At 44.7% G+C, this 16,488-nt stretch overlaps 4 protein-coding genes across 6 annotated transcripts; 2 read left to right on the top strand and 2 right to left on the bottom strand.

The window, feature by feature from the left end:
- Positions 1-2,288: 2,288 nt before the first annotated feature.
- LOC143004626 (TATA-box-binding protein) lies at positions 2,289-7,637 on the bottom strand. Its single transcript, XM_076155670.1, has 9 exons — positions 7,525-7,637; positions 5,976-6,222; positions 5,429-5,591; positions 4,459-4,636; positions 4,135-4,222; positions 3,930-4,021; positions 3,535-3,702; positions 3,101-3,195; positions 2,289-2,979 (listed from the first exon to the last, which is right to left on the bottom strand). The coding sequence occupies exons 2-9, from the start codon at positions 6,024-6,026 to the stop codon at positions 2,900-2,902; spliced, it is 915 nt and encodes a 304-aa protein (XP_076011785.1). The 5' UTR covers positions 6,027-6,222; positions 7,525-7,637; the 3' UTR covers positions 2,289-2,899.
- A 2-nt stretch (positions 7,638-7,639) lies between these two features.
- Positions 7,640-9,567, top strand: psmc3 (proteasome 26S subunit, ATPase 3). Its single transcript, XM_076155672.1, has 2 exons — positions 7,640-8,622; positions 9,092-9,567. The coding sequence occupies exons 1-2, from the start codon at positions 7,678-7,680 to the stop codon at positions 9,428-9,430; spliced, it is 1,284 nt and encodes a 427-aa protein (XP_076011787.1). The 5' UTR covers positions 7,640-7,677; the 3' UTR covers positions 9,431-9,567.
- An 837-nt stretch (positions 9,568-10,404) lies between these two features.
- On the bottom strand, positions 10,405-12,479 carry LOC143004907 (TATA-box-binding protein-like). Its single transcript, XM_076156084.1, has 7 exons — positions 12,443-12,479; positions 11,668-11,803; positions 11,445-11,532; positions 11,108-11,199; positions 10,844-11,011; positions 10,640-10,734; positions 10,405-10,484 (listed from the first exon to the last, which is right to left on the bottom strand). The coding sequence occupies exons 1-7, from the start codon at positions 12,477-12,479 to the stop codon at positions 10,405-10,407; spliced, it is 696 nt and encodes a 231-aa protein (XP_076012199.1).
- Positions 12,480-13,012: 533 nt separating this feature from the next.
- On the top strand, positions 13,013-16,268 carry LOC143004829 (GTPase IMAP family member 8-like). Of its 3 annotated transcripts, XM_076155982.1 has the most exons (6): positions 13,013-13,225; positions 13,324-13,408; positions 13,503-13,638; positions 13,781-14,295; positions 14,471-15,958; positions 16,078-16,268. In XM_076155982.1, exons 2-6 carry the CDS (start codon positions 13,378-13,380, stop codon positions 16,227-16,229), a joined length of 2,322 nt encoding a protein of 773 aa, XP_076012097.1. In that variant the 5' UTR covers positions 13,013-13,225; positions 13,324-13,377; the 3' UTR covers positions 16,230-16,268. The 3 variants fall into 3 exon arrangements, with proteins under 3 accessions (XP_076012097.1, XP_076012098.1, XP_076012096.1); XM_076155983.1 differs by lacking the exon at positions 13,013-13,225 and having other exon boundaries at positions 13,304-13,408; positions 16,087-16,268; XM_076155981.1 differs by lacking the exon at positions 13,013-13,225 and having other exon boundaries at positions 13,304-13,408.
- The last annotated feature ends 220 nt before the right edge of the window (positions 16,269-16,488 follow it).

Genomic DNA, 16,488 nt, shown 5'->3' with positions numbered 1-16,488 from the left:
TTTTCCTCCATGATAGATAGATTGTTGTTGTTCTAGATTGGCTGGGTATTCATTTCAAATATATACTCTGCTGCGGAGGCTGTTATGACATCATTGTTCCGAGTGAAGTCTGGTGGGAATGATGTCATCATCGCATCTGCAAAGTGTATCAAGAGGGAGCTACTTGGTGGCTTTGGACAGAAGGTCCATGGGTACTGCTGGGATGCTATTTGGGGTCTGATCCCCTTTGGCTGGGTCACCTTGGCTAGAGTGTATGATGCTGGGACACCCAAAATAATTTGTTTACTGGAACAGTCTGGTTGGCAAGCAAGAATAGGTTGATGACCACTGGAAAAATAGTTGCTGGCGCGGTGAGATGGCACACAGTGCAGGAAGGGTTTAACACTGAGGACACCTTTCAACCCTCATTTCATACATTCGAAAAAACGAGCACCTATGCTGATGAAAGAGCAAAACAGCTAAAGATAAATGTAGTCAGCAAATGTTCGCTATTCACGCCACTGCCTCAGCTGTACAAATATCAGCATGCACCTCCTCCTGCACCAGCTTCTGCCTTCATGTTGGTGTCATATCGGGTTGATGTTGAACAACAATCCCTGCACTGGACACTTTGCTGTTCCTCTATCTGGTGCACTGCAGGTGTTCTCCTGTCTGTTTCACAATGAGCTGTCACACGGCCCAATGCTGCTCAGGTTGTGTGGCAATTCCAGTTATCCGCAGAATTGGCGACCCTTCGGCTTGGAAACCAGAGGGTCGCCAGTTTGAGTCCCCTGTGGACAAAGTGTGGCGACTTCGCAGCTGAAGAGTTGCCAGTTGGCCTCTGGGGCACTGCTGAGGTGCCCTTGAGCAAGGCACCTAACCCCCAAAATTGCTCCACAGGTGCTGGCTGCCTGCCAGTGCCCTCTGGTGCGTGTGTGTAAGAGGGGGGCGCATACTTCAAATGTATGTAAATTGCATTGTGTGTAACTTACATGGGTGTAAATGCATGCGTTTGGGGCTGAATCTCTTAAATGCTTGGGATGACTAAAGGGATTGTTCTTCTTCCTCTTAGAAATAGCTGCTCACCTAGTGCTCAAAGGCTTCCACTACAGTTATGGGGACTTCATAGATGAGCAGGGGACAGAGGATTCTTGAGGGAGCATCACCTGCTGGTAGACACAGGCCTTAAATCTTCAGGAGAGCCCAGACTTGTGCACAGCTCTCAACCAGCCCTGCAGGTTGGCACTGGTAGGTATCCTGCTGGAGTTGAAGACCTTCCCGACTCTTCACTGGGATCTGGTCTTTCTGGTGGAATTTGTCAGTGACCTTCCCTCTCTAAAGAATCAAAGGCCGGAAGACCCGCCGCCTAAATCTACGCCATGAGCCTGTCAAGCCCCTGGAGGATCCACCTGACTCCAGGCACTGCTGTTGGTGTCACTGTGAGGTTCTCCATAAAGACTCTGGTTGCCTCACTCATTTAAACATACTTTTTTTTTCATTTAGCAATGACACCAAATGGATTAAATGCACATAAACTGTGTCAAGAAAACCTTTAGCCATTTGAATATAAAATGCAGCTTTAGCAAGAGTCTGTATGTACACATTTAATTATGCAAAGTGCAGTACATGAACAAGTTCCAAGGCAGAGTCATGACTGCATTGTGGTGGGACAGAGCTGTGTGGTCTCCTGCTCGGCTGCGGCTAATCTGACAATCTCAGAACAAATAGAGTATACACAGGTTATATATTCTATCTGCCTGATGTCCATACAGCACTCCACTTTAACGACCTTTAAAATATGACTATGACGTGCCCCGTGTAACATTACAGGCGCAAGACAGTCAGAAATACTGTGTTTGGTGCATAAGCAGGATGGACAACAATCACAGAATTACTTTCCTAATACTCAAAATAAAACCCTAAAAATAACCTCTTAAATACTGGATGAAATAGGTAATAAGACTTGGAGATAATGCATAGATTGTCCCACCATCATACTGCCTGATAGTGCTGTAAACATGTCGGGGAAGAAAATAAGATCACAGAAAGCTTGAGTGAGAGCGTGTGTCCGTATCTTTTGATTCTGTACTCATGTTGGCTTTCGATCCTCTCAGAAATAAAGTTCCCTATTAGCACAAAACTTTACACAGCTGAATCAAACTGAAAATAAAGAATATAATGTTTAATCAGTGCAACAGTTCTGAAGTTACAGTATGTAATGCTTGTTTAGATGAGATTACCCAACTGCAGGGATTCCATCTATCCAACATGAACTCCAATTCTATTGAAGAACATTTGTTTTTAGAGAATTCAATCTTTATTATTACTTGACACATTGGAAATATATATAACATAATTCTCAACTGAATTTAGAAGGAAACTGGCGTCTGCATCAATAGAACTGAGCGGATCTCTTTGAATGTAGAAGTTGTGGTGGCGTGACTTATTGCGAACAAAAGAGCAGAAATCTTCCAAACAAAGAAATTGCTAATAATAGTTGCACTTGTAAGGAATGTGAGTCTAAATCAACCTGACAATATGTCTCAGTACAACTGCGGGAACAATAAAACGCTCTACAAAAAACGATTAAAAACAGCTTGAAATAAAAACAGAAGTAGCTCCGGGCGGGCTGTCGTGCCAGATCAGCAGTTTGTGTGTTTCCATTCAGTCTATGTACAATCAGGGATGTAAACAGGAAAAAACCCAAGAGTCCTTTTGGAGCTGGAAACAAACCGGGAGCTGTGTGTTGAAAATGTACCATCACATGATCAAGACACACAAAAAAACACAGCGGTTTAAAGGACCATTTAAAAACAGCTGCTGTGACCGTCGGCTTGTAACTTCACTTTTTAAAAAAACAGTTAAAGAGACAACAAAAAAGACGAGTGGTAGGGTTGGTAAAAGGAGGAGCAGAGGGAGCCTACGTCGTCTTCCGGAAGCCTTTTAGAATGGGATAAATATTTTCAAAGGCCTCGTAGATCTCTCCTCTCACCTTGGCACCTACACACAGAAGAGACACAACAAGGAGTGAAGAAAAACAATCACAACATCCAGTAACACATAGTGACCGCTCGCTCAGCCATCTTTAAATAAACAACCAGTGTAGTGTCGCCCATCCTACCTGTCAGTACAACCTTCCCAGAAACAAAGATGAGGAGGACGATTCTGGGTTTGATCATTCTGTAAATCAGCCCTGGAAACAGCTCCGGCTCATAGCTGGAACACGAACACGAGAACACACACACACACACACACACACACACACACACACACACACACACACACACACACACACACACACACACACACACACACACACACACACACACACACACACACACACACACACACACACACACACACACACACACACACACACACACACACACACACACACACACACACACACACACACACACACACACACACACACACACACACACACACACACACACACACACACACAAATAAGTTTGTAAAGCAAACTCTCTGAAAGTTGTGAAAGCTTAGGCAGGAGAGGCCCAAGCCTGCCAGACACCAACGTTATGAAAGTACCTGCTGAACTGTTGGTGGGTGAGGACCAGACCCTCCAGCCGTATGGGGAACTTCACGTCACAGCTGCCAACCATGTTCTGAATCTTGAAGTCCAGGAATTTGGCAGGGAAGCCCAGCTTCTGCACCACACGAGCGTACTTCCTGGCTGCCAACCTCGACTGCTCCTCACTGGAGACGAGACGACGAGGGCGGTGAGATGGGTTGATGGGGGAAAGGTGGTGAAGAAAGTAGGCCAAGTATTAAGGAGAGAAGATGAGGGGAAAGAAGCCATGACCTATTCTTTAATGTTCTCAGATGGATGCTGTAGGTAAGCAGCTTTATAAACTGCTATTCCTGCCTGAGTCGATCTTTAACGTGAGAAACTGTGTGTGTATTTGCACAGGTGATGTTCTGACCTCTTGGCTCCGGTGCAGACCATCTTCCCAGAGCTGAAGATAAGAGCAGTGGTCCTTGGCTCTCGTATTCTCATGATGACGGCGGCAAAACGCTTGAGTCAAAGAAAGAAGCCGTAAGTGGGGATTATTATGGAAATACAGGATGCAATCAGTCCCAGTCACACTCCTATAGAGGTTTGTTCATAGTGATCTGTAGGAGTCTCACCTTGGGGTTGTACTCTGCATTCCTGGCTCTCAGGGCGATTGTTTTCAGCTCCAGTTTACAGCCCAGATTCACAGTAGAGACGATGTTCCTGAGGGCAGAAACAAAGGAAGAGGTGGCGTCAAATGTCTGCATGTCATTTGTATTAAGATCTAAATGCTCTTGAGCACGTTTGTCCTCATATATTCCTCCCTTTCTGCAGATCTTCCAATTGGCTAAACATTTGTCAAAACATGAAGCTTCTGCCTGCTTTCTGTCTTCCATTTCTGGAGAAGTCCCAATCATTATATATGTTTGATAAATCATTGTGTGGGATCTGAGACATACTGTAGCTGTGGCACTATTCCAGAGCTCTCTGAGGCAGGGGTGGCCGGTGTGATGGGGGTCATGGGGGTCAGCGGGGTGTTGTAGAGGGGGGTGTTCCCCGGCAGTGCTGTGGTCGTCGTGCCCGCTACCGTCTGAGAATGAAAAAGCTGAGGGGTCTGTCCCGACGTCCCTGGAAGGCCTGGAAGACAAAGGGACGTGTTCTGAGACAATGACGCCGATAAAACGTTGACTTTTCAGCGCGTTACAAATTGATTTGATCCACCTGTGTGGACGACACAGCAGCTCGACAGATGACAGAGGACACAGAGCACCAAACAAGCTGCACATCTTTACTCTGCTTCAGTCTGTTTCTCTTTGTCGACTCTGTGGTCTCTTTTCAATCTTAGTCAAAGCTTTGGGATGATTGATGATCCCACCCTGAATACCAATATCACAAATACAATACCATTTAGAATAATATAGTAGAATAGTCACTAAATCAGCCGTTCATTAGAATGTAAACATGCAAAATGTGAGTAGTTATAATGGGTTGCACTATACAAGCTGGTTTCTATTCCTGTCCTAGTTTCACTATTACGTTTGAGCTTCAAATGGCAAGATGTGCACAAGCTATTTGGTTTTCTGACCAAATAGTACAGTACAACATATAATAAGCTACATATTAAACAGTGTACTACCTTCACTTAAAACTGAAATGTTACTATATCAGGAATCTGAGGAAACCTAAAACCTCATCTGAAGCCACTCAAATATGAAATGTGACCGTCCTAACCAGAATAATACTGGCTTTGTGTAGTTAGTCCATTCCAGGGAACACGTATGCATGCATGCATGCATGTATGCATGCATCCATATGTATTTATGTATGTATGTATGTATGTATGTATGTATGTATGTATGTATGTATGTATGTATGTATGTATGTATATGTGTTTATGTCCTGTGAGTATGAATCTCCTTGTGTTTCTACCTGTGCTGGCCTGCTGTGCCTGTTGTTGCTGCTGCTGCTGCTGTTGCCTCTGTTGTTCCTCCAGAATAGACAGACTGTTGGTGTTCTGGACTGGCTGGGGAGTCAGACCTGAGCCGTACGGCATCATGGGACTGAAGATGGGCATACTGGGGGTCATGGCACCCTGCACAACCACACAGGAAGAGTGGGGAGGGCAAAGGTTACAGACTACAATATGCAATCTAACAATAGTGTTTATTTCATAGTTGACATAAATAAGCCTTTTCTATATAAAATACCAACTGCCATATGAGCCAGTAGGACCAGAAACACTGAGCCAAAACCAAATAAAAACTGAGATGGGATGAGACTGTATCATCTGCTCGCCACAAGAAAAGAAAAATGATTCACAAGAAAAACATACAGGAGAAAATGTAGGTCATTGCTCAGAATTTGAAATTGGCTGTCCACCCGGCTGTGTTTGAAATTGGCTGTTCAAATGTGGGTTTGAGACGGCGCAGTATGCACCTGGCTGTCACGGCTGTAACATTAAGAAGCACAGTGTTACCTGAGGGGAGGCCAGGCCCTGGAAAGCTGGCAGGCTGTTGTTCTGGTCCATCTCTGCAGCTCTGCTTGCTGCCACCAGAGGAGGCTGCCACTCACACAGGCACAGTGAAGTCACACAGCTGCAGGCTGGATGCTGTGGGACAGGACGGGTTCGGACTGAACACACAGGGACAAGCGCCAACCAAAAAGCCCGGACTGGAGTCTAGAGAAAACCGCCCGACTTCTCTGGTCCGATAAGCGAGTCCTGCCTGTGAGCGCACACATGGAAACAAAGGACAAAATCAAAACCTTTCTGAATGCCATACGAGACAAACGGAACCATGGCATTCGACAGAATACAGCACAACTCCTGCATTAGCCAGGATCGGAGGGGCAATGCGTGGAGCAAACCATACAGGCTGAGGACGGTTTGGAGTATTAAAGAGACTGAAGCAGAGGTCCATGTGCGTACGAGCCCAAGACGAAGTGAGTGAGTCACTGTTGTAAATTCCTTAGTTCCAATGACCTCACTCTTAGTTTGGATGGCATCACCAACATAACCGTTTAATGAATAGAATCACTTTGCTAGTTTGATGACATCACTATGTTATTTTGCTTTCATACATGTAGCTTCAGAGACAGACATCTATGGTAAGAGACGCTGGAAGCGTCTGATGGGTGACCCTTTATTTGACTCTGTACTTTCTGATGAAACCCTTTAAGGAAAGACACTGACATATCGTGCGAGTGAGGGACGGTGCTTGACAGGTTTACACAAGAAGAGGCACTGAAGAAGAGGGAGGAAGACGGGGCAGACATTAAGCAGGGACAGGAGTCACTCACGAGCTCAGCTTTGTTGGTATGTTCCGTTTTCACCCCCACAACAGGTTTTAAACAGAACATACCAATGAATTTTGATTATATAGGAACGAAAATAACACGAAACACACCGAATATTGTGCAATTCATACAACTTCATCAGATAAGATCAAACACAACTGAACATTAACGCTGTTAGGAATGAAATGACGCTTTAAAATGTATAAATGTTTTGTAGAAAACTCCCATGAGTCTTTGCGTCAAGCGTCCATTTGCTCAACGAGTCCGCCGGCCGCTACAATGTTTTAAATATTGGCTTATATTTGATAAGAACCCTCTAGAGACAAAGCTTCTTTAATTGCGAAACATTAAGATTCACCAAAACTGACACCAATATTTGTGCAGCTGAAGCGGTGGCGCGAATGCGGACCGTTTGCTTACATTTAGCTTCAGACATTTGTGCTCGTTCATCAGATTTAGTGTTACAAAATCGTGCGTCGTTTTATTTATGGCACAAAATAAAAGGGTTTGAACTGTTTGCACGCACTTGTTCTCCCTGTGCATTTAGAAAACTTGCAAAAAACAACAACAGAGTCCAAGCCTAGGTTAGCCGTTGAGCTAGTGTTAGCAACATTGGCTAATGTTAAGTCAAACGCGCAGTGGCCACGTTGCCATTATGCGCTAAAAAGATTTGTCAGTAACTTTGTCACTTACCAAACTTTACAACAAAGCTACTGGTAAGTTAGACTCACCGTTCTGTGGTCAGAAGGAGCGAAAAACTGAAGTTAAGTCAGCTTGGCAGACGTCATGGTGGCGATGCTTTAGCGCGAAGCATCATCGGTTACCCCCGGAAGTAGAAGAGTTCATTTCCTGCTGCATCACGGGTCACATTAGACAGAGCAAAGATGGCGTCGCTGAGTGACAAATCAGTTTGGGACGAAGTGGAGGATGGAATTGGCGAAGAAGTCTTAAAAATGTCCACGGATGAGATCGTCCAGCGAACTCGTCTGCTGGACAGTGAGATAAAGATCATGAAGAGCGAGGTCCTGAGGGTGACGCACGAGCTGCAAGCCATGAAGGATAAAATCAAAGAAAACACGGAGAAGATCAAAGTCAACAAAACCCTGCCGTACCTCGTCTCTAATGTGATCGAGCTCCTCGACGTGGACCCCAATGACCAGGAGGAGGACGGGGCGAATGTGGACCTGGACTCCCAGAGGAAAGGAAAGTGCGCCGTCATTAAGACCTCAACCCGGCAGACCTACTTTCTGCCGGTGATCGGCCTGGTCGACGCCGAGAAGCTGAAGCCCGGAGACCTGGTGGGTGTCAACAAAGACTCCTACCTGATCCTGGAGACCTTACCCACCGAGTACGACTCGAGGGTCAAAGCCATGGAGGTGGACGAGCGCCCAACAGAGCAGTACAGCGACATAGGAGGTCTGGACAAGCAGATCCAGGAGCTGGTCGAGGCCATAGTCCTGCCCATGAACCACAAGGAGAAGTTTGAAAATCTAGGCATCCAACCGCCCAAAGGGGTTCTGATGTACGGACCCCCCGGAACCGGAAAGACCCTCCTGGCCAGGGCCTGCGCCGCTCAGACCAAGGCCACCTTCCTGAAGCTGGCCGGTCCACAGCTGGTCCAGATGTTCATCGGAGACGGTGCCAAGCTGGTGAGAGACGCCTTCGCTCTGGCCAAAGAGAAAGCCCCGTCCATCATCTTCATAGACGAGCTGGACGCCATCGGAACCAAGAGGTTTGACAGTGAGAAGGCCGGAGACCGAGAGGTGCAGAGGACCATGCTGGAGCTGCTCAACCAGCTGGATGGCTTTCAGCCCAACATGCAAGTCAAGGTGAGGCTCAGTCATAACTTCAAGACTTTGTTATGATAAGTTACTGCAAAATACACGTGGACAAGTCTGTATTAGTCATGTAGTGTTACTGTCATATATAAACTACATGTGAACCAAGACAATAACACAAATCTCACACTGTGTCCACTCTCATAACATTAATTGTCATTTATCTTTCTTATATGAATGTAGACATAGCAGTGTGAGAAAAGGCAAAATCGCAAATGCAAAATCGCCTCTTAATTCCAAAACTTTAATAATTAGTAACATTTTAACATTGTCAGTGAAATAGGGGGCAAATTGTCATGCATGAACTCATAACTAATGTTGTTAAGGGTGAAGAAGTGCCCCAAAAAAAAATGGATGACATAACTGACTTCTCCATGTTTATATTCACCACGAGCATCAGATTTACAATATGAAGATATGTAGATGTCTAACAAAGCGTAACATTGTCTCTGTTTTCTAGGTGATTGCTGCCACTAACAGAGTAGACATCTTGGACCCGGCGCTGCTTCGTTCAGGCCGTCTGGACAGGAAGATCGAGTTCCCCATGCCCAACGAGGAGGCCAGAGCTCGCATCATGCAGATCCACTCCCGCAAGATGAACGTCAGTCCCGATGTCAACTACGAGGAGCTGGCCCGCTGCACCGACGACTTCAACGGAGCGCAGTGCAAAGCCGTGTGCGTGGAGGCAGGAATGATCGCTCTGCGCCGCGGGGCCACAGAGCTGAACCACGAGGATTACATGGAGGGCATCCTAGAGGTCCAGGCCAAGAAGAAGGCCAACCTGCAGTACTACGCCTAAGGACACTGCAACGTGTCTGTATTTTTGTGTGAGGGTCTGATTTTTGGAAGCATTTGTCATGTAAACGCTTGTTACACCGCTGATTAAGTTGAGTAAATAAAAGGAAGTAAAACAGAAAAGAATTTTGTTTTTATTTCATAATGCAACTGAATTTTTTAGAGAACGGTGCTGATGTGATAAGATCTCATACATTTATAATAAAAAAATGTATGGTTTTAAATTATTTATTTATTTATTTTCTACTAGTTTTTGCCTGAATATATATAATATACTATGTATAGTGACGGAATCTGGTGGTTTCAGATTTCATTAATAATAGGACCCATGCTGTGACATCAGTCGTGATTCTCAAAGTGCTGTGTGTCAAAAATGCCAAGCATGACATCATCCATTCATGTCTCCATCTCCCAATTCTAAAATAAAAAAATAGGCGATTGGAGGAACATTCACATGCACACACACACACACACACACACACGCACTCTTCAATTAGTGACATTAGAGATGAGATGAGATGTATTGTATCAGTCACTCCATATCAGTCATTTTAGGTCACTAACATTTGACTGCAATGTGTGTGTTTGTATGCAGAGAGGTGACGGGGGTGGACACTCCTGGCTGGACCGATTTGTTGTACTGTGTGACACCACAAAGTTATACAATCCTGTAAATACATCATCTAGATATGTTTACAATTTATTAATGTGCACCTGAGAAGATGGGGAAATATTTAAAATGCTCCTTCTCATTACACACTCAGAAAGATCATCGGAGTACATAGAGTCAGAATCAGAATCAGGATAGCTTTATTGCCAATTAAGTTATATATTGTATATTAAGTTATATATATATACATATGAACACATCCCTATAGCAACAGCTGCTGTGACCATCTGCTTGTGACGTGACTTTTTTAAAAGAGTAAAAGAGACAAAAAAGTTGTGGAGTAGGTGAAAGAAAGTGGCGAGTAGGTCCTACAAGGTCTTTCGGAAGCATTTTAGGATGGGATGGATGTTTTTAAAGGCCTCGTACATCTCTGCTCTCATCTTGGCACCTACACACAGAATCAGTCACAACAATGAAGTGCTTTTGAATTAAAACAACAATCTCACCATCCAGTACAAACATGCAACAACACAACTATGACGCTATATATCATCATCATATAGATCATATAACAACTAATAACCAGTGTATTCCTCTTCCTACCTGTCATTGAGACCTTCCCAGAAGCAAAGATGGTAAAGGTGATTCTTGGTGTGGTCATTTTGTAAATCAGCCCTGGAAACAGCTCTGGCTCATAGCTGGAACAGATAGACCACATCATATAGAGAGGTTTCCAAATTGACATCCTGTTTAAAAGTTTAGCCAGAAAAGGACTAAGCCTGCTGGACATCAACAGAATGCATTTACATGCTGAACTGATGGTGGAAGAGGGCCAGAACCTCCAGCCGTATGGGAAACTTCACATCACAGCTACCAACCATGTTCTGAATCTTGAAGTCCAGGAATTTGGCAGGGAAGCCCAGCGTCTGCACCACACATGCAAACTTCCTGGCTGACAACCTGGACTGCTCCTCGCTAGAGGAGGTGAGATGGGTTGAAAGGGAAAGATGGTGAGGAGACATTCTTCAACAATGTTTAACTGAATGTGCATTTAACTGATGATGTTCTGACCTCTTGGCTCCAGTGCAGACCATCTTCCCAGAGCTGAAGATACAAGCAGTGCGTTTTGGCTCCTGCATTGTCATGATGACCCGAGCAAAAGGCTGGAATAAAGGGAGAAGCCGTAATTATTATGAAAATACATGGTGTGGAATACTACTTATCATTGTGTGCAGACGGCTTTTGCTTTCTGATGGTGCTAGAGGAGGTTTTAGTTCACACAATTCATTATGGTTGATGCTTTGAATGACTTGTGTGAATGAAGTAACCGCATGTAACTCCAAAGTGAAAGTCTAAAGAACATTTCCATAGACTGAAGCAAGAAAGAGTTAATCTGCAGCAGTCTCACCTCGGATTGGAACTCTGCATCCTTGGCTCTCAGAGCGATCGACTTGAGATCCAGTTCACAGCCCAGATTCACAGTAGATACAATGTTACTGGTAACAGCCGGAAGTAAACAAACATTGAAAGAGAATGAGAAACGCAGAAAGAGTAGGAATGACTTCAAATGTAATAAATCCTGTAAAAAATATTTTTGACATTGACATCATTGAATGGGATATGGGACAAACTGTAGCTGTGGCACTATTCCAGAGCTCTCTGAGGCAGGTGTGGTGGCTGTGATGGGGGTCAGTGGGGTGGTAGTTGTGCCCTTTACTGTCTGAGATTGAAAAAGCTGAGGGGTCTGCCCTGACGTCCCCGGAAGGCCTGGAAGACAAAAGGACGTGTTTTGAGACAATGACGCAGACAAAACATTTATTTCCCAGCACAGTACTGATTGATTTGATCCGTGTGTGGACGACACAGCAGCTTTGAGACTCGTATTGGCTCTGCACAACATTCACTTCAAGTTGAAACATTACCTGACGAGGAATTCCTGAAAGCCTGAAAATTGCCACATTTTGTGTAATCAGAAAATTAATAAGAAAATATGGCAACAGTTCAAAGGCTGAAAATCATGACTGAATGGCCGTGATCTTCCAGCCTTCAGACAGCACCGCAATACAAAATGGGATATGAGATGGATATCAGCACATGGGCTTGGAAAACTTTGGAAAACACATTTTGTTACTGTATCTTCAGATGAGAGGAATATCCAGAAATCACATCTTTAGGCTTATTGATTAATTATTCAACTTTATTGTCATTGTGCAGAGTACAAGCACAGAGAACACCAAACGCAGCTAAATTATTCTATTTGTTCAGGGCTTGTCAGGGATTTGAACTAATTGAACCAATTTATACAGTTTTACATCTGTATAGTTAGGATCAATGACATGGAAATGTATATATGCTTATGTCCTATAACTTGGAAAGAGTTGAGAGGAATACAATTGTACTTCTTACCTGTGGTGGCCTGCTGTTGCTGCTGTTGTTCCTCCATTAACTGACAAACTGTTCTGTACTGGCTGAGTCTTTATTTCAATAATATGCTCCGTTGCAGAGACATGACCTCATGGACCTTGAAGTCTGATGATAATGATGTCAGTCTGGGTGGAATGATATCATCATGGTGGCATCTTCAAAGTGTAGCAGGATGTATGTGGATGATATAAAATGAATAAAATCTATTCTATGTAACATTGGTAATGTTTGATGAGGAGGAGGGGAATCCTTACAGCCTCATGTGAAGGCTTCAGTCATTGGAAACCTTTTCGTCAATACATATAAAAATATATGTTTTTATTTTAAAGATTAGATTTCTACAGTTTTTTCTACTATGCAGTGATTGTATTGTCCTGAACATCAGTGTGTTATGTGTCAGTGGGAGCATCATGTGGTGTCAGATTGATGGCAGCAGCTTCATCATAAACTCTTATCTCTTCTCTGTTCAATGGGTCAGCAGTATTCTTATCCTTCTTCCTGCTCTACTTGAGTTGCATTCCAACCACAGCACTTCCTCATTACAATGGCGAGGGAGGTTTAAGTGTAGGGGATCATATGTATAGTCATAGCAGCAAAGTTTAGACAGCCTGTGCTCAAATACTAAGTGGAGTTCTTAGATATTGATATGGAGTTTGGTGAGCCTTTTCTTGACAGGAGGTATCAAATTGAAAGTGCCAGTTACCTGCACACGCCTCTTGCACTGGGTTACCGTAGGTGACGTACTTTGGTCTGCACAGATTTACAGTAAGTACTGCATGTGAGTGTATTGCACAGCTCTGTCAACTTATCTCCAGACAGCTGCGGGAATGTGATGGAAAATGTACACTTTCACACACGCACAGATAGAACCAAGACTCGGTCCTGAGCGATTGGTGCTGCGGGAGAAGCTGGTGGAAATGGCAGAAGGAGGCTTACAAACAAAAAAAGGTGAGTTCATCGCTCAGCATACAGTAAGAAAAGCTGGCCACCTGATGGATGCAGTGTGTGTGGGAGGTGTCATTGCTGTTTCATCTCCTCTCAGCTCTCAGACTGGTGTTGCTGGGATGGGCCACGTCTGGGAAAAGTGCATCAGGCAACACTATCCTGGGCAGAGATGAGTTCATTTCACGCATGAGAAGTTCCAAATGTGTGAGCGGACATGCTCAGGTGGCTGGAAGGTTGGTTATTAGATCAAACAGACCCGGTTGCAAAATTCGGAAACATTCTAAATACATTTGAGTCAGTGAGGTCACTCCATCATTTCACTTTAGGTCACTGTGTTACATATTTGACTGCAGTGTGTTTGTTGTTTGTATCCAGAGAGGTAACAGTGGTGGACACTCCTGGCTGGACAGATGAGTTACTGTGTGACACCGCAGAGTCCATACAAGCAGACATCCTCAGCTGTGGTTTTCCAGAGCCAGATGCAGTGTTGCTGCTGATTCCTCTGCACATAGACGTCACAGAGAGCTACATTCAGTCTCTCATCGACCATGTCAGTCTTCTAGGAGACTCAGTGTGGATGCGTGCGATGGTGCTATTCACCTTTGGGAACTGCCTTCAAAACCAAACCATAGAGAGTCGCATTGAGAGAAACACAGCATTGCAGTATGTGACGCAGTTGTGCAGGGATCGTTGTCATGTGTTTGATAACTCAAACAGGAAGGATTTTGAGCAAGTTGAAAATGTATTGATGAAGATTGAGAGTTTGTTGTTGGCAAGCAGCTTCATCAAGGAACCTGAAGAGGTGAAGTTTGTCTCAGATGAGAAGGAGGAGACTGACAACACAGCAGCAGCACAGAGTGCAGAGGATGTTTGTGAAGAACCAATCACAGGTAAGTACTGCTAATACAAAACACAAACTACATATTTGTTAATGTGAGCCGATTGCTGTGTCATTCCTACCTTGTTTGTTACTTTTTTATGTATGTAGTACCAAAATCAAATGAAATGAAAAGAGTGTGAGCGTCGCAAAGACTCAAACATGCTTGTATGTTTGGTCACTTGCAGGTGGAGCTCAGTGCTTTCCGGAGCTTCGAATGGTGCTTCTTGGTTTATCTCAGTCTGGCAAAAGCTCAACAGGCAACACCATCCTGGGAAGCCCTAAATTTGGAGAGTGGACAGCCAAGTCCCAACAGGAAGAGGCAGTGGTTGGAGGGAGACGATTAGTGGTGCTCGATACGCCACCGTGGCAGATGAACACAGAAATTTCACCTGATCAGAATATAGTGAACTGGATCTGCCAGTGTCCCCCTGGTCCTCACGCTCTTCTCTTTGTCCAGAACCTGTGTTCAAAGTTCACAGAGGGACAGTGGAAGTTTGTGCAAAGGTACATGGGACTACTTGGAACAAAAGCCTGGGAACACGTCATCATCATTTTCACAGGGGGTGACATAATGCAGGATTTAAACACAAAGGTCCGGGGGAGAGATTCAAGTCTTCAAAAGCTCCTGGATATGTGTGGAAACAGACATTACATTTTCAATAACCGGCTGAGGGGTCACAGCACCCAGGTCACAGAGCTGCTTGAGGGGATTGAAAGGTTGTCTTCTCAGCACAAACCTGGATTCTTTCAGATGAACCAAACCATCGCGGCAAGTATGGAGGAGATCAACAAAGCTCTGCAGGAGAAGGCACAAAGAAGGATTGAAAAGGTCGCTGCCAGAGAGCGAGCGCACAGCGTCGTGTTCCGGGAGGGGAAAGCGTATCGACTCGGTGAGGTGCGACTGGTGCTGCTCGGTGAGCAAAGGAGCGGAAAGAGCACAGCAGCCAAAACCATGGCAAACCTGGAATTTCATGAGGACAGATACAGATGTGTTGCCACCAAAACAATAACGAATGAGAGGATTGTCCTGATTGTGGACACGCCTGGATGGGCCATAAACACGTGGAGAAAAGTCCCACAAAAGACAGACAGCATCACAGAGGCCCTGTCTCTCTGCCAGCCCGGGCCACATGCGTTCCTCATCGTCGTGAGTTTGAGACGTACTTTCACGGAGACGCACAGAGTCGCCATGGAAGACAACCTGGCGTGTCTCTCAGAGGCTATGTGGAAAAACGCCATGGTGCTCTTCACCTGCGGGGAAGAGCTGCAGGAGGAAACCATAGAAATGCACATTGAGAAGGAAGGCGAAGCTCTGAAGTGGCTGGTGGACAAATGTAACAACAGATACCATGTTTTCAGCAAAACGCCATTCAACGACCTCCCTCAAGTCAAAGAGCTGCTCGAAAGCATAGACAAGATGGTGGGAGCAAACAGCGGCCAGTATTTCAGCAACATCCTCGCCAAGATCCACAAAGAAACGTGCTACGGCGAGGAAACAACTGACCCGGTGGACAGAGAGGACGACGATGATGAGTTAGAATATACACCAAGGGAGAGGAAGGTGATGGAGAAGATGATGAAGGAAATACGGGAACGCCTGCAGGTGGACATTAAGAGCTACCTTTGGTCGTACATGAAAAGAGCCAGAAGTCTGCCTTTCTCAAATCCAAGCAGTAAGACCAACTATCAAACAGTCAAATATACAATTTCATAAAGGAATAAAATGCACAAACTGGACTATACTAAACACTTTTCCGATGTTTAAATCCTCTCATGATTTCTGTTTTTCCAGTGAGTGCAGATGTGCCAGCACCCTCAGAGGACGAGCTCACAGGGAGAGGGAAAGGCATTCAGCAGCGAGACGTGGTGAGCTCTGGATTCGTCTCCCTGGAGGATCAGGACATGGACTTCTCGGAACAGGACGGAGCGAGTGTGAGTCTCTGAGTGGGAGGAGCCACCAGTCAGCAGCCAATCAGGTGTGCATCTGTGAACTCTGATGCTGTTATTGTGATGTCAGTCTAAAGATATGTGACAGAGTACCTCCAACATTCATTACAACTAAATTAACCTTAAAGGAAGGTGCAGAAATTGATTTTGTTGTATCTTATAATCAATTTACACACCAATCCGTTTAATTTCTAACTTGTTACTGCAATAAAATGTTAAACAATCTTCTCTCTCTTTTCCTCTAATTAAGAGAAAG

The sequence above is a fragment of the Genypterus blacodes genome, unplaced genomic scaffold (genome assembly GCF_046128005.1).
Source record: "Genypterus blacodes isolate CSIRO-AG114 ecotype Tasmania unplaced genomic scaffold, CSIRO-AGI_Gbla_v1 ptg000067l_1, whole genome shotgun sequence".
NCBI classification, from domain to species: domain Eukaryota; kingdom Metazoa; phylum Chordata; class Actinopteri; order Ophidiiformes; family Ophidiidae; genus Genypterus; species Genypterus blacodes.
This window is presented reverse-complemented; position numbering and strand designations above follow the sequence as displayed.

Excerpts from the sequence above, each read along its gene's own strand:
- LOC143004829 (XM_076155982.1), top strand. The coding sequence starts at position 13,378 with ATGGCAGAAGGAGGCTTACAAACAAAAAAAG. Across the intron at positions 13,639-13,780 it reads CATGCTCAGGTGGCTGGAAG|AGAGGTAACAGTGGTGGACA; the intron begins GTTGGTTATTAG and ends GTTTGTATCCAG. Across the intron at positions 15,959-16,077 it reads GCCTTTCTCAAATCCAAGCA|TGAGTGCAGATGTGCCAGCA; the intron begins GTAAGACCAACT and ends CTGTTTTTCCAG.
- psmc3 (XM_076155672.1), top strand. The coding sequence starts at position 7,678 with ATGGCGTCGCTGAGTGACAAATCAGTTTGGGACGAAGTGGAGGATGGA. Across the intron at positions 8,623-9,091 it reads AGCCCAACATGCAAGTCAAG|GTGATTGCTGCCACTAACAG; the intron begins GTGAGGCTCAGT and ends TCTGTTTTCTAG.
- LOC143004907 (XM_076156084.1), bottom strand. The coding sequence starts at position 12,479 with ATGGAGGAACAACAGCAGCAACAGCAGGCCACCACAG. Across the intron at positions 11,533-11,667 it reads GGAATAGTGCCACAGCTACA|TAACATTGTATCTACTGTGA; the intron begins GTTTGTCCCATA and ends GGCTGTTACCAG. Across the intron at positions 11,200-11,444 it reads ATGCAGAGTTCCAATCCGAG|CCTTTTGCTCGGGTCATCAT; the intron begins GTGAGACTGCTG and ends CCTTTATTCCAG.
- LOC143004626 (XM_076155670.1), bottom strand. The coding sequence starts at position 6,026 with ATGGACCAGAACAACAGCCTGCCAGCTTTCCAGGGCCTGGCCTCCCCT. Across the intron at positions 4,637-5,428 it reads GGCACAGCAGGCCAGCACAG|GCCTTCCAGGGACGTCGGGA; the intron begins GTAGAAACACAA and ends TTTGTCTTCCAG. Across the intron at positions 2,980-3,100 it reads TGGGAAGGTTGTACTGACAG|GTGCCAAGGTGAGAGGAGAG; the intron begins GTAGGATGGGCG and ends TTCTGTGTGTAG.